General features: G+C 40.6%; 1 protein-coding gene across 7 annotated transcripts in view; it reads right to left on the bottom strand.

Moving 5' to 3' along the window:
• The window catches only part of NPRL3 (NPR3 like, GATOR1 complex subunit), a 453,622-nt gene that overhangs the window by 199,732 nt on the left and 238,542 nt on the right, over positions 1-15,348 (bottom strand). For all 7 annotated transcript variants that reach the window (XM_063430229.1, XM_063430228.1, XM_063430232.1 and 4 more), the window contains 2 exons: positions 5,132-5,288; positions 1,212-1,318 (listed from right to left, as the gene is read on the bottom strand). In XM_063430229.1, coding sequence (XP_063286299.1) covers positions 1,212-1,318; positions 5,132-5,288 — 264 coding nt within the window. The remainder of the gene's footprint in view (positions 1-1,211; positions 1,319-5,131; positions 5,289-15,348) is intronic.

Below are 15,348 nucleotides of genomic sequence, written 5' to 3' on the forward strand. Positions count from 1 at the left end.
ATACAGTACAATCTTGCCTTTATTCCAGTCTGCTGGTCCTGGCTCTGCCTCATATCTGTCTCCTTGGCTGACATCATCAGAAGTGGTAATCTGAGCCAATCACAATGCTTTCTCATAGGAAAGCATTGGATTGGCTGAGAGTGTGAAGAAGGCAGATATAAGGGGCAGAGTCAGTACAAGCCAAACACAACCCTAGCCAATTAGCATCTCCTAATAGAGAGATTAAATCAATCCATCTCTATGAGGAAAGTTCTGTCTCTCCATTCACACTGTGTAGCACTGCCCCAGAAAGCACATTTAGTGGTTATCTGAGGAGTGGCCACTGGCGGTATCCCTAGGCTGTAATGTAAACACTGCCATTTTTCTGAAAACACAGTGTTTACATTAAAAAAGCCTGAAGGGAATGATTATACTCACCAGAACAAATACAATAAGCTTTAGTTGTTCTAGTGACTATAGTGTCCCTTTAAATACATTTTTCTGTGCCTATTGGCAGCATTCATTCACATTTTGAAAAGTCAAGCCCTGATTTTAAGCATCCAGGCACAGATTTTTTTTAATCTGGAAGCAAATTTCAGCTGTCTGGCAGCCTTCAGGTTCAGGTACATTTGGAGCCTGCTCTGCTTTAAAATCCAGACTTCTGTAAATAATTTAACACTGTCTGCATTTTGCAGTACAAAAGGTGCTGTATTACACCAAATGGCTTTGCCATTCGCTACATGGACATTTGAATTGTAATGAATAACCCCGTATGTGTATAATGGGAGGGCTGTGTGTATGGGAAGGCTGTGAGTTGTATATGCACTGTCTATGAGCATGCTGTATTTGCTGTGTTTGACTATTTTCAGTAAATCATTCCCAATTGAATCTGCTGGTAGTGTACGGTAATTAAAAAGTGGAGGTGCAAACCAGATGTTCCATAGTTGCAGTCAGTGAAATCTTTTAAATAACCTAATGACAAGCTGAAGAAATGCAGTTTGATAATACAGATACGTTTGGAAATAAGATGAACAAGCTGTTTGTTAAGGAGGACTAAAGGAAACAAGGCATAGATATGAGATGAACAGGAAAGCATGAAACAATGGGCTATTGACAAAGATCAATGGGCTATGAAAAAGCAAAAGACAAAAAGAAAGAGCAAAAGTGATGTGCAAGAACTAAATAGGAGTTTTTTTTTTTAATTTAAAAGAAGAGAAACACTTCTTACTTACAGGCCGACATTTGCATTAGGAGAGAGCATATATACATTGTTTTCACATAGCGGATAAATGATAATAGCTTTGCCCCAATACACCAAATGTGCTGCAAGCTGGAATACCTATGCAAGAAGGCAAAAAAAGAAAAAAAGTCAAGCACTTTGAGGAATGCAAGAATAACACTTTGTTTAAAACAGACAATATATTAAATACTGTACACAGATAATCTAACCTTTATATTATGTTTACAGATATATTTTATAACAGCATATAGATCATACATTGTGTATTCATTTATAATAGAATATTCTTGTAGCACCTGTAATAAAGCACGGTCAGCATCTTGCGCCAGCTGCTGTAGATTCTTTTTTATGTGTGAAGAAGGCAGATAAGGGGCAGAGTCAGTACAAGCCAAACACAGCCCTAGCCAATTAGCATCTCCTAATAGAGAGATTAAATCAATCCATCTCTATGAGGGAAGTTCTGTCTCTCCATTCACACTGTGTAGCACTGCCCCAGGAAGCACATCTAGTGGTTATCCAAGGAGTGGCCACTGGATGTATCCCTAGGCTGTAATGTAAACACTGCCATTTTTCTGAAAACACAGTGTTTACATTAAAAAAGCCTGAAAGGGATGATTATACTCACCAGAACAAATACAATAAGCTGTAGTTGTTCTAGTGACTATAGTGTCCCTTTAAATACATTTTTCTGTGCCTGTTGGCAGCATCCGTTCACATTTTGAAAATCCAAGCCCTGATTTTAAGCATCCAGGCATTTTTATTTATTTTTTTATCTGGAAGCAAATTTCAGCTGTCTGGCAGCCTTCGGGTTCAGGTACATGTGGAGCCTGCTCTGCTTTAAAATCCGGACTTCTGTAAATAATGTTAACACTGTCTGCATTTTGCAGTACAAAAGGTGCTGTATTACACCAAATGACTTTGCCATTCGCTACATGGACATTTGAATTTTAGTGAATAACCCCGTATGTGTATGATGTGAGGGCTGTGTGTATGGGAAGGCTGTGAGTTGTATATGCACTGTCTATGAGCATGCTGTATTTGCTGTGTTTGACTATTTTCAGTAAATCATTCCCAATTGAAACTGCTGGTAGTGTAATTAAAAAGTGGAGGTGCAAACCAGATGTTCCATAGTTGCAGTCAGTGAAATCTTTTAAATAACCCTTGGCCATGGCACATGCCCCTAGGCTACATGTACCATGTGTTGAGAAACACAGTTGTAGAACACACTGAAAGGTTTTTGATTAATTAAGTCACTTCCTTGTGTAGCCACTTCTAAGTAGTATGATTTCAATAACTCAGAAGGCATTCTTTTATTTTATTTTTACTGCGATATTTTTATAATATATGGGCATTTGTCCTCAGGGGTCCTGTCATGCAGTGTGACCTTTACAGCGTGACTGGGTCCCTCTAACATCGACAGCCAGTGCTGGGAGGAAGTGAGTGCAGGTCACTTCCTCCCAGCTAACATATATGGTGCCATGCGGGAGGGAAAAGAGGGGAGGAGGGAGCACTAACTTCCAGCAGTCCCTGCCAGCAAAAGCCACACAAATATGCTGCAAGCTGGAATACCTATGCAAAAAAGCCAAGCACTTTGAAGAATGCAAGAATAACACTTTGTTTAAAACAGACAATATATTAACCCCTTCAGGATGGAGTCAATAGTGCACGTTCTGATCAAAACAAAACGTAAACAAAAACTAGAATTTGCGCTACATGTCTGTTCAACTGTAGTTCCCCTCTTTCAAATTATATGCACCCACACTTATTATATATCATTTTGTTCAGGAGAAACAGGGCTTTAATTTACCATTAACTATTCATATATGGAACATAATTCATTATGAATAAAATGTAAAAAAAATGTAAGAAAATAAGATTTTTTTTAAAATTTGTATTTGCGTCTGACATTTTAGCTGTGAATGTCATAATACTGTTAGGTTTTACTGCACAAAAATGCACATATTTGTAATCAGCGATGTCTCACGAGTACAACAGTATCCCCCATTAACAGGTTTTAGGGCGTTTTGGAAAGTTACAGGGTCAAATATAGAACGTTCCATTTTCAAATAGAAATTTGCCAGATTGGCAATGTTACCTTTGAGACGGTGTGGTAGCCCAGCAATGAGAATTACCCCCATAATGGCATACCATTTTAAAAAGTAGACAACAAAAGGTATTGAAAGTGGGGTATGTTTAGTCTTTTTTAGTAGCCACTTAGTCACAAACACTGGCCAAAGTTAGCGTTCATATTTGTTTTTGTGTTAAAAAAGCAAAAAACAAATATTTGGCCAGTGTTTGTGACTAAGTGGCTACTAAGAAAGACTGGACATACCCCACTTGCAATACCTTGGGTTGTCTACTTTTGCAAATGGTATGCCATCATGGGGGTAATTCTCATTCCTGGGCTACCACACCGTCTCAAATGTAACATAACCAATCTGGCAAATTTCAATGTAAAAAAAAATGAAATGCAAGCCTTATATGTGACTCTCTAACTTTCCAAAACACCATGAAACCTGTACATGGGGGGTACTGTTATTCTCGGGAGACTTCACTAAACACAAATATTAGTGTTTTAAAACAGTAAAACATATTACAACAATAATATAGTCCATAAAAGTGCCGTTCGTTTGTAAAAAATGCAAAAAACTTCACTTTTACTTAAAATATCATCGTTGTAATACATTTTACCAATTTGAAACACTAATATTTGAGTTCAGCGAAGTCTCCCGAGTAAAACAGTACCCCCCATGTACAGGTTTTATGTTGTTTTGGAGAGTTACAGGGTCAAATATAGTGCTTGCGAATTAAATTCTCTGCACTTTCTCCCTGTGTTGTCAGGCATGTCAATCACATTTTAATTAATCAAATCACCTAATTATGTTAGATTACTTAAATATACACGTAGAATTTTAATACATATGCATTTATAGGTATTTAAATTCTACGTGTATACTAATGTAATATTTTATGTAATTATATGTATTTATCTATATATATATATATATTTGCGGTTATTTGCATTTTATATATAGATAGATATATATAGAATGTCATTCTAAGTGTATTTTGTTACCAATATATATATATATATTCATAACAAAATACAGTTAGAATGAAATTACATATGTATATATAATTTATATTAAATTTTGTTTGAATATTTTATTTATTAATTTTATTATTGTATTTATTATTGTAATTATACGTATTTATATATATATATAATATATGTGTATATATCTATTATATATATAATATATGTATATTATATATATGTAACGTCATTCTAAGTGTATTTTAATACGAATATATGTACTTATATTGGTATTAAAATACACTATGTATGACGTTAAATATATAATATACATATATATTATATATATAATATATATACATATATTATATATATAATATATATATACATATATTATATATATATATATAAATACATTTGATTTATTTTTAAACATGTTTAATATTTTTTTTTTATACTTCCCACCAGCAGGGGGACTGGCTAATATTTTAGACAGTCCCCCTGCTGTCAGATCCACAGCCAGCTATAGGGGGCCATGTGATCGCTCTTTGAGAGCGATCACATGGCCCCCGGGGGCCTCATTTGCCGTGGGAGGGCTGCCTGGGCTGTGAGGCAGTCCTCCCGAAGCGGAGCGCCGGGAAGGTAAGTAACCCGGGCGCTCCAGGGCTTAAAGCCGTTACGGCGTGCTATGCCGTCACAACGGCTTTAAAGCCCACTTAAACCGTGACGGCATAGCACGTCGTAAGGGCGGGAAGGGGTTAAATACTGTACACAGATAATCTAACATTTATATTATGTTTACAGATATATTTTATAACGGCATATATATTAGATATTGTGTATTCATTTATAATAGAATAATATTCTTTTAGCACCTGTAATAAAGCAAGGTCAGCATCTTGCGCCAGCTGCTGTAGATTCTTTACAGCAGATGCAGATTTGATGATTCTTACTAAAGCAGGAGAGCAGTCCAGTGGAAGGTCATTTAATAAGATTTTCTCATCTTTTAGAAGCAGCAAAGCATGGTAAGGCCTAAAAGGAGACATTTAAAGGTTTCAAACAGTTACATTTATGTAGATAGGTACCCGAGGCTAAACAGATTATTTGGTCTGCTACAAAGCACAAAAATCCAAAAACGACAGTATCATTTTATGACTACCTGGTCCCCAATTATGCTCTATAAATAATCTTTTTACATTTTCTGCCTACAAGGTGAAACCTTGATCTTTCCTTCCTCTGCTCTGTGCGTACCTTCCCCACCTCCCTACATGCATAGTTATGGATTTAAAAAATAATAATATTTGCTCCCTTCCCAGCTCACAGCGCTCATGTGTTCTGAGCTGGTAAAACGATTCACTATAAGAAGCATTTGATTGGACCAAGAGCGGGCAGTGGTGACATCGACAGGGGCTTGGAAACCAACTTGAGGAGCTTCATCCGGCGCTGCATTGCAAGTAAGCTTAAAAAAAAAAAAAAAAACATTTCCCACACAGACAATACATGACAGACGTCACTGAGGACCACAAACACCTATACAAAGAACCTCAAAATGACCTTAACACATTTGTCGCAAACTATGCAAAATCAAAATTAGACTTTCAACAAAAACACTTCTTTAGGTGGGAAGGTCAGGGAAGTTCCTGGCCCGTCTGGTTAATCATAGGTCAAAATTCAAACCTATTACTGCTATCACCTCACCAGACGGCACTAGATTCACGTCTCATGAATGAATGGTTTCATGATTACCATAGAAATTTAGCAAAGGCCCCACCGGACAATCATGCCCAGAGCATGACTTTTCTTAAAAGCCTAGCTCTCCCCCAATTTGACGAGGAGGCCAGAGAACTCCTCAATGAACCAATCACGGAGGAGGAAATACACAGAGCAATCAAAACACTGAAACCAGGGAAGGCACCTGGCCCAGATCCCACCCTCAAAAACCTATTTAACCTAATATATCTTGAAGGTCTACCAATAGACACTCTCAATCAGGCCAGAGTCATTTTTATACCCAAACCAGACAGACACACAGAAGCCTTGAGCTCCTATCGACCAATCTCACTACTCAACCAAGATGTCAAACTTCTCACTAAAGTCATAGCAATGAGAATCCAAACGTTCCTACCTAACTTACTGACTTCCCACCAAATTGGCTTCGTACGGGGCAAACAAGCAGTCATGGGGGTTCGGAGGGCATTGGCGGCCGTGGAAAGAATCTTCCCTGAATGCGGTCATGACAGGATTTATATATAAATAGTATCTGACTGGGACATCAGATTAGTTAACAAACCTACGTGTAGACATAGACCACTACATTGAAAAAAGATCAAAACACAAATATGCCTTTAGTTACTTCAATGGCCACTGGAGGGAATGCCCGCCTGCCACTGTCAAGGCAGACCCCCCTAGACGGGTCCTACTCTGACTCTTTACCTTGCTTCCTTGAGCTTCTGGCAAAGATATCTCTAATGAGACAGAAAGGGGTATTTTTTTATATACACCCCTATATACTAAATGACCTCCATTTGTTTAAATATACATAGGGATTAAGGAGAGAGCGCAGGTAACTTTTTTCCTTTGGTTTTTACTATATGTATTAGCTGATGTGTACCTATTAAGGGTTAACAAGTATATAGGGGTGTATATAAAAAAATATACCCCTTTCTGTCTCAGAGATATCTTTGCCAGAAGCTCAAGGTAGCAAGGTATAGGGTCAGAGTAGGTCTGCCTTGACGTTGGCAGGTGGACATTCCCTCCAGTGGCCATTGGAGTAACTTAATGACCTCCATTTGTTTAAATATACATAGGGATTAAGGAGAGAGCGCAGGTAACCCTTTATTTATTTTTTTACAAATATGCATTGCTTAACCCTTAATTGCATTGAGAGAGGGAGATACAAAAAGTAAAAATTTCCCTAATTAACTATTATATTAAACCGGCACTTTTACATTTACTGTTACTGATCCAGTCCAGGGATACCAAGTTGTATTGTTTGTTTATTAAACATTTCTATGATTCAGTTCCATAAAAAGATCAGACTTTTTATTTACGGTAACTCCACCAAATATTCTACTAAAAAACCTCTGAGTAATGTGGATAAAATTAGATTGTGCTAATTATTTCCCAACATATATTCCATAAATGATTTCTTACTGAGATTATGTAGACTAAACATTTGTTTAATTTTGATCTGAGATTTACGTTGGTTTATTACCTGTGACCAAGGAATGATATTTCCAATTTTCCAGTTTCTTGATATGACAATTTTAGTAGCTAAAAATCTGTGAGTTAGAATTACATTATTCACTGGGGACATAGAGGGCCAGTTTAAATGGAGTAATACTACATTTGGAGTAAGATTCATTTCAAAGTTTAGTTTTTTTTTTTTTTATAAATAAATGTACGGTATATACTTCATCCCATAATTTTTTTTATTTTTATATAGTTTCACCTCATATGAAGGTATGAACCTGTTAATATCCCACTTCTCCAACATAGATGATTTCCTGTAGGAAACATCCTATGCAATTTATCTGGAACTAAAGGCCATCTCTTAATTACCTTGAAATGAGATAACTTATTCAAAGAATGTGTGATTTTGGAAACTTTTGTCAAAGTAGACCCCAATTCACTAATTTCTATATTAATATTCAGTTCTTTTTTTCCCAAATATTTAAAGCTATAGGTTTTTTTTTTCTTTCATGAGGGATCTACTAAAATATAAGGCTTTAGAAAATGTTTTTCTAAGGAATTTAATTTTTATCTGGTAAGCGGCCGACTTCCGACGATGCCGGGTGGAATCCCCTTGAAATGGGAATCACAGGCACTCAAATACCTAGGAATGAAAATTCATAAAAACATCTCCCTCCTATACAAACTTAACATACCTCCCATCTTGGCTAACATTTTCTCAGAGTTTGACCACTGGCATAACTTACCCTTATCCTACATTGGAAGGGCAAATATATACAAATTAACTAGCTTTCCCAAACTACTTTATCCACTTCAATTCCTCCCCTTGCTCCTCTCGAAACAGGATGAAACTTTCCTAAATAAGAAGCTGCAACGATTTCTGTGGCAGGGACGCAAACCATGCCTCAGCCTTACAAATCTATACCAATACATCGCTCTAGGGGGACTAAACTTGCCAAATGCTAAAGAATATAGCATAGCAGCGCAACTTAGACATGCACTGGATTGGATCCAATCCCAGCATAGGTTTTCAGAGTTGCCATTGGAGTACTTCCTGGCGGAGCCGGACTTCCTGACGGCTCTCCTACACATGCCGCACCACCTCCTCCCAAATAAAATCCTCACGAACCTGCTTATTCACACCTCAATCAGGGCCTGGAAACAAGCTCGATCTAAGATGGGAGCTCACCCTTTAAAATCACTGCACATGCCTCTCACTCGCAACGCTGACATTGCCCCAGGTACCAACTATCCCTTCCCCTTGTGGGCGGACAAGGGTGTCACAGCACTCCGTTCCTTAGTAGACCACGAAGGTCAAAGATTTTTAATGCTGGCAGAGATAAGGGAGCGATTCCGGCCTTCCAACCCCATGGTTCGCATATCTCCAGGTGCGGCACTACTACCACTCTGTTACTCAAACTTTCACAGCAGCGAATTGGGAGAACCCATTAGACACCATGCTGCGCTCCTCGACAAGAGCCACTTATTCCACATCTAAAATCTACATGTTCATACAAAACACTCCGGACTGGACTGGTCTGGTCTTCAAACAGGCATGGGGAAATGGAAAACCCACTTCCCTGACATTACTCCTACAGACATTCTGAGGGCGCACCAAGCCCAATTCCAAATCCTTCCTATTGTCTCTTACAGAGACATGTTTCTAAAGACTACACTATGCCTATTATTCCCCAAACAGACTACATCTAATGGCTAGAAAGGAATCAGCGACCTGTTTCAAATGCGCACACACAAGAGACGACTTATAGCACTGTCTGTGGGAGTGCACACTAATACAAACATTTTGGACTGAGGTGAAAACATACCACACAATGGGAAACCTGCCCACAATACCAGTGATCCCAGAGTTCTTGCTCTTGGGACCTATCCCGGGCCAACCCCTAACTAATAAACGATTCCTCCTCATAATAGCAGCTATTGGATGCAAGGCCATTCTGCAGAACTTTCACATGCTACAATTATCTTATTTTATCTAAACTCAAATTTCTTTTCAAAATGGATTGGTTGGCGACACTAACCAACAAAGAAATCCTTGCCAGGAAATTTATCCTGACCTGGAGATCGTATATTGGATGACTCCTTTAAAGCCAAAGTGAGGAATGCCCTGGTGGCTGGTCGAGACCCTATACAAACAACATCTTGTTAAACAACAAATGTAGCTAAAATAGAAGCATGCAGAGTTGAACTGGAGGGTTGGGGGACCGAACCGGCACACAGTTAAGTTATTTTGGTTCTTATTTTTATTTTAGTTAAGATACATGTGCCATCCACCACATCCCAAACGGTCGACACACAAAGTAATTACATTACCATATTGATGACCACTCAATCTAACTTATTTACGCACCACTAACCAACGACCCCTAATCAGGCATAATTACTTATTATACGGTATGATGTGACACATAGTTGCAGACAGTGATAGGGCAACGGTGCCTGCCTCAACTGAACATTAACTAACCAAGGGAACTGGACGTAACTGTTAACTCCGCTTAGTTGTATTGGGTGTTTTTATTTTTTATTTTATTGTTGTTACCTACGCAAACAGAAAAGGGGAAAAAGAAAGCGGAGGCACAGTTTAGCATACCTAATGTTTAGCGTGTAACTCCACCGAAAGTCCTATTGCCAACAACTTATTTTGGTATTTAAGTAGCACAAGTACTAAGTCATGAATCTCATGCCTATCTCGTCACAGGTAACCTGGTATTCCCACATACAATTCGGTTGCAATTCCTACTCAACTGCTACCACCAAGTTAGTTAGGACTTCTTCACCTGCATCTTATTTTATTTTAACTAATTTTGTTACTAACACGCAAAATATGCTGATGTTCTAAATGCTATGGTGTATTACCTGTTTATACTACGCTTGATGTCACGGCTGTGGTGTACTTAGCATATCTGTAATTAATTCAAAAATAGTGTAGTTTCTCTATATGTTATGACCATATTTGAGAAAGTTTTTCCTTGCTATGCTAGTTACTGCTGTTGCGGCTACACAAGCTCTCTTTGCCATCATTAGCACAACCAAAATAGAAAATTTAAAAGAGAAAAGAAAAATGAGAAATAAAAGACAAGAGAAAGGCCTGTGCCACCCCTCTAGACATAGCTCTTAATACAAAGTAACGCCCAACAATATAGCCTATGTGTATACCACTAATTATGTGGGATAATGACCAAGTGACCAGACAACATATAAAATTATTTCATCAAGCCATTGAAGTCTTGCTTTATTCCAAACCCACATTGATGTTGTAAAATAGCTAAGCTGGGTCTGATCACAGTCTATGGGCTGCACCCATACCTAGTCATGTCATTTCTAATGTACTCCTTCTAAATACAACGTCTAGCACTTTAAATTCTCTGTTCAAGTGAAATGGAGGAATCCATCTCATTATTTTTCCCAGGCCACCACTTACTCCTCTTCAAATAACCGAGGTTGGAGGCATCTGTTGCCTACTTTTTGCCAATGATGGAACCATGTTTTTTGTTGAGAGCCTACTAACCTTTGAAACAACTATCCTGTCTGGAAATTACCCATAGCCAAGTTATACTTAAACCTTTGTTTTGTTTTACTTATGTTGTATTGTTAAATGCAAAACAGTGGATGTGAATGCTTCATGTACTATCTTGACTCTGCATCTGTTCTGAAACTATGCCTGACTTATGTGTTGTATTTAACATTCACAATAAAAAAGTGTTAAAAAGGGGGCGTGGCTTAGCGGCGAATGAGAGCGGTCGCCTGATCTCGGAGCTCTCCCGCCGACGGGTGCATCCAGCGTGAATAAACAGCATTCAAATACCGGCAAGGGTGATTAAAACGGAGACATACCTCCCCAGCACAATGTCCACCAAAGTCGCCAAGAAATTCAAACAGAAGACCCTTCAAATGCACTTGGCACCGTCGCCGAAGAGTGGGACGGACGAACAAAATGGCGCCGGCCGGCCTCGGTCCCCAGCCTCATGCACGGAAGTGGGCGAGTCTACACACACTATAGACAGCATGCAAGCCCCTGTCACAAACGCCTCATTGCATAACATGCTCCTAGATTTAAAAAATTCCTTCAAATCAGACTTGATGCAAATTGCTACAGATATCAGGGCTGACATCCAAGCTTTAGGTGAAAGAAGAGCACGTCTGGAAGAGAGGGCAGATGAAATCATAGATGCTCATAATGGCCTAACAGACGCACACACAGCCCTATTTGAGAGAGTGCAAAGCCTGGAAGCAAAGGTGGCAGACCACTAAGACAGGGACCGCCGCATCAATATTAGAATCCGGGGAATACCGGAATCAATCGGCTCCCAAGATCTGACCCAATATGTACGAGAAATATTTAAAGCTTACATCCCAGCATTGGCGGAAACTGAGATGCTGCTAGACCGAACTCATCGTCTCCCAAAACCTAAACATCTACCAACCACGGTGCCAAGAGACGTTATAACACGTGTACACTATTTCACGGTGAAAGATCGCATAATGCAAGCGTCTAGATGCCAAGGTCAGCTCCCAGGCCAATTTTCCCAAGTCAAGCTATTCATCGACCTTTCCACCGCGACCATGATAAAAAGGCGCTTGTTTACTCACATCACAGCGGCACTGAGAGCAGCGGATGTACAGTACAAGTGGGGCTTCCCGACCAAATTGTTGGTAAAGCGCAATGGTGTAGATAACCCGATTCTCAACCCTGAATCTGGCAAGCGACAACTGCTGAAGTGGAACATTCCTATACCAGATGTCCCCTTACCAACTACAGAGGGCAGATCTGCAATCAAACTCCACAACGACTGGAAGAAACAACATCGTTCCGCGAACACGCAAGGACAAACTTAATGAGACCAGAACCCCTACTCGAGCGCTGACTACACAGTGCTCATGAGGGACAGGTCGTATGCATAGACTATACTCATACAAATTCCCTTCTTTTGATGTATCTTGCCGGGCGACAAGCCTATTTGCACACGTTGAGGGTGATACTAAGACCCTTAAGAATTACTATCATAGTTGCTACTGTTAAATCCTTGCTGCCGATTCCAATACCCAGTCGGAGCCACAAAAGGAACCGTTATTGTTGACACTGCACCACAGGGGAGCAGTGAACGGGATATTGTACATAGTTGAATATTGGATCAGTTATTACATTATTTTATCCTTTTTTTTTCTTTATATGATAGGCCCCACGGACAGTATGTCCCATGTCCTCATCACCTCCTGGCACCACCATGTTAGTTCTACAATACCTACCAACATGGTAACTAATGTAGGGGGGGGCACCCCACCCGCCTCCGAGAGACCACAAACTAGACCACTTACAAGATGGTACTTAAAATATGCTCCCTAAATGCTAAAGGGTTAAATTCCCCCCACAAACGCCGCCTAGCCTTACGCGAGGCAAAATCGTTAGGTGCCCACGTAATGTTCTTCCAAGAAACGCACTTCAAGTGGGGCAACAGGCCGAAATTTAATTCCCCACAGTACCCCATAGATTATCATTCATGCTATTCCGCTAAAAAAAGAGGAGTATCCATCCTTATTAGCAGGGAAGTAGCCTTCTCCTTAATACGCAAAATAGGGGATAAAAAGGGCAGGTACCTTATATTGCAATGTTCCCTGAATAACAATGTCTATACCTTGATTAATGTATATGGGCCTAATGTTAACCAATGCGACTTTGCCGATGTACTGCTAGGATTGATGTCTGCACATACACTGGGGGAGGTGATCATTGGGGGTGACAAAAACTTTTTATTAGACAGCGACCTAGACTCCTCAGGAGGTCTAAACCTGACCGCGCAAACACGAAAGAGCAGGTCCAAACTAACCACACTAATATGCAATAAACTAACATCACACAATCTCGTAGACCCATGGCGAGTTACCCATCCCACAGAGAGGGACTATACATGCCACACAGCAGCACATCACAGCTACTCGAGAATTGATAGATTTTTAATCTGCACTTCCTCCCTCACGAAAGTTGAACACACAGACATAGGCCTAATCACATGGTCGGACACATGGTCGGTTACAACTCAGAGAACAATTCCCCAACGCAGGAAGGGGTAGTTGGAGACTCAATGAACAACTGCTTTCAGACCCTGACATTGTTAACCAAATTAACCAAACACAGGACCTGCAGTTTTACTTTAAGGAGAACAAAACTCCGGACTCCCCTCTACCCCAAATTTGGTTAGCACACAAAGCCTTCATAAGGGGGTGCTTCATTAAGCATGCCAGCTACGCCAAGAAGAAGCGATTAGAGACATACACTGCCATACTGTCCGAATTAGCCCCTATAACCCATGCTAACAAACACTCTCCCCCACGGCCACCCCATACTATATTACTGCTCTTACAATCGCAGCTGCGAGATCTGGGACTAGCCAAAACGACATTCCTCACACGCAGGTTTAAACACGTTTTTTTTGCTGCAGGCAACAAAGCGGGAGCACGACTGGCCGCTCAATTGAAACAGAGAGCTACTAACTCTAAGATTGCCTCCATCAAAAGTTCGAAGGGTACCACTATTTTAGACCCACAAGGGATAGTAGATGAATTTGCCCATTATTATGAAAAGCTATATAATTTAAAAGATGACAGCCCCTCTAAAGCAGAGATCGACACCATCCTATCAGGAGTCGACCTCCCTACTTTGTCTGATACAGACGCAGACCAGCTTAACAAACCCTTTACAATAGAGGAGATCACCATGGCGATCTCCACACTCCCACTACACAAGTCACCGGGACCTGATGGCCTCCCTAATAAATACTACCGTACCTTCCTCACCACCCTAACCCAACCTCTCCATGCACTGTTCAACCACTGCATGAAAGAAGGAGCAATGCCAGAAGAAGTTACATTAGCTCATGTCTCCACACTCCCCAAACCGGGCAAAACTAAAGATCACTGTAAAAACTTCAGGCCCATTTCACTACTCAACAGTGATGCCAAAATTTATGCAAAACTGTTCAGTGAAAGATTGGCACCACTGCTGCATAAACTAGTGCACAATGACCAGTCGGGATTTGTGAGAGGCCGACAAAGCTCTGATAATTCGAGTAAGGTGTTAAAGGACCACTCTAGTGCCAGGAAAACATACTCGTTTTCCTGGCACTAGAGTGCCTTGAGGGTGCCCCCACCCTCAGGGACCCCCTCCCGCCCGGCTCTGGAAAGGGGAAAGGGGTTAAATCTTACCTTTTTCCAGCGCTGGGCGGAGAGCTCACCTCCTGCTCTCCTCCTCCGATCCGCCTCTTCTCCTCCCCGTCGGCTGAATGCGCACGCACGGCAAGAGCTGCGCGCGCATTCAGCCGGTCACATAGGAAAGCATTCATAATGCTTTCCTATGGACGCTGGCGTGCTCTCACTGTGAAAATCACAGTGAGAAGCACGCAAGCGCCTCTAGCGGCTGTCAATGAGACAGCCACTAGAGGACATAGGGGGAAGGCTTAACCCATTCATAAACATAGCAGTTTCTCTGAAACTGCTATGTTTATGAAAAAATGGGTTAACCCTAGCTGGACCTGGCACCCAGACCACTTCATTAAGCTGAAGTGGTCTGGGTGCCTAGAGTGGTCCTTTAAACATAGTGGCGGGGATGGAGAGAGAACGACTCGGAGGTCTTTTTCTGGCGCTGGACGCCGAAAAGGCCTTCGATAGACTAAACTGGCAATATATGACACAGGTGCTAAGCAAATATCGGTTTCCTGAAGAGGTCATCAGAGGCATATTAGCACTGTACGCACAACCTAGTGCTAGGGTCTCCCATGGAGGCTTCCTATCGCAAACTTTTCACATTACGAATGGGACGCGCCAGGGGTGCCCTCTGTCCCCCCTGTTATACATCCTCTCCCTAGAGCCCTTGGCTTGGAAAATAAGG

The sequence above is a fragment of the Pelobates fuscus genome, chromosome 8 (assembly GCF_036172605.1).
Source record: "Pelobates fuscus isolate aPelFus1 chromosome 8, aPelFus1.pri, whole genome shotgun sequence".
Taxonomy (NCBI): Eukaryota; Metazoa; Chordata; class Amphibia; order Anura; family Pelobatidae; genus Pelobates; species Pelobates fuscus.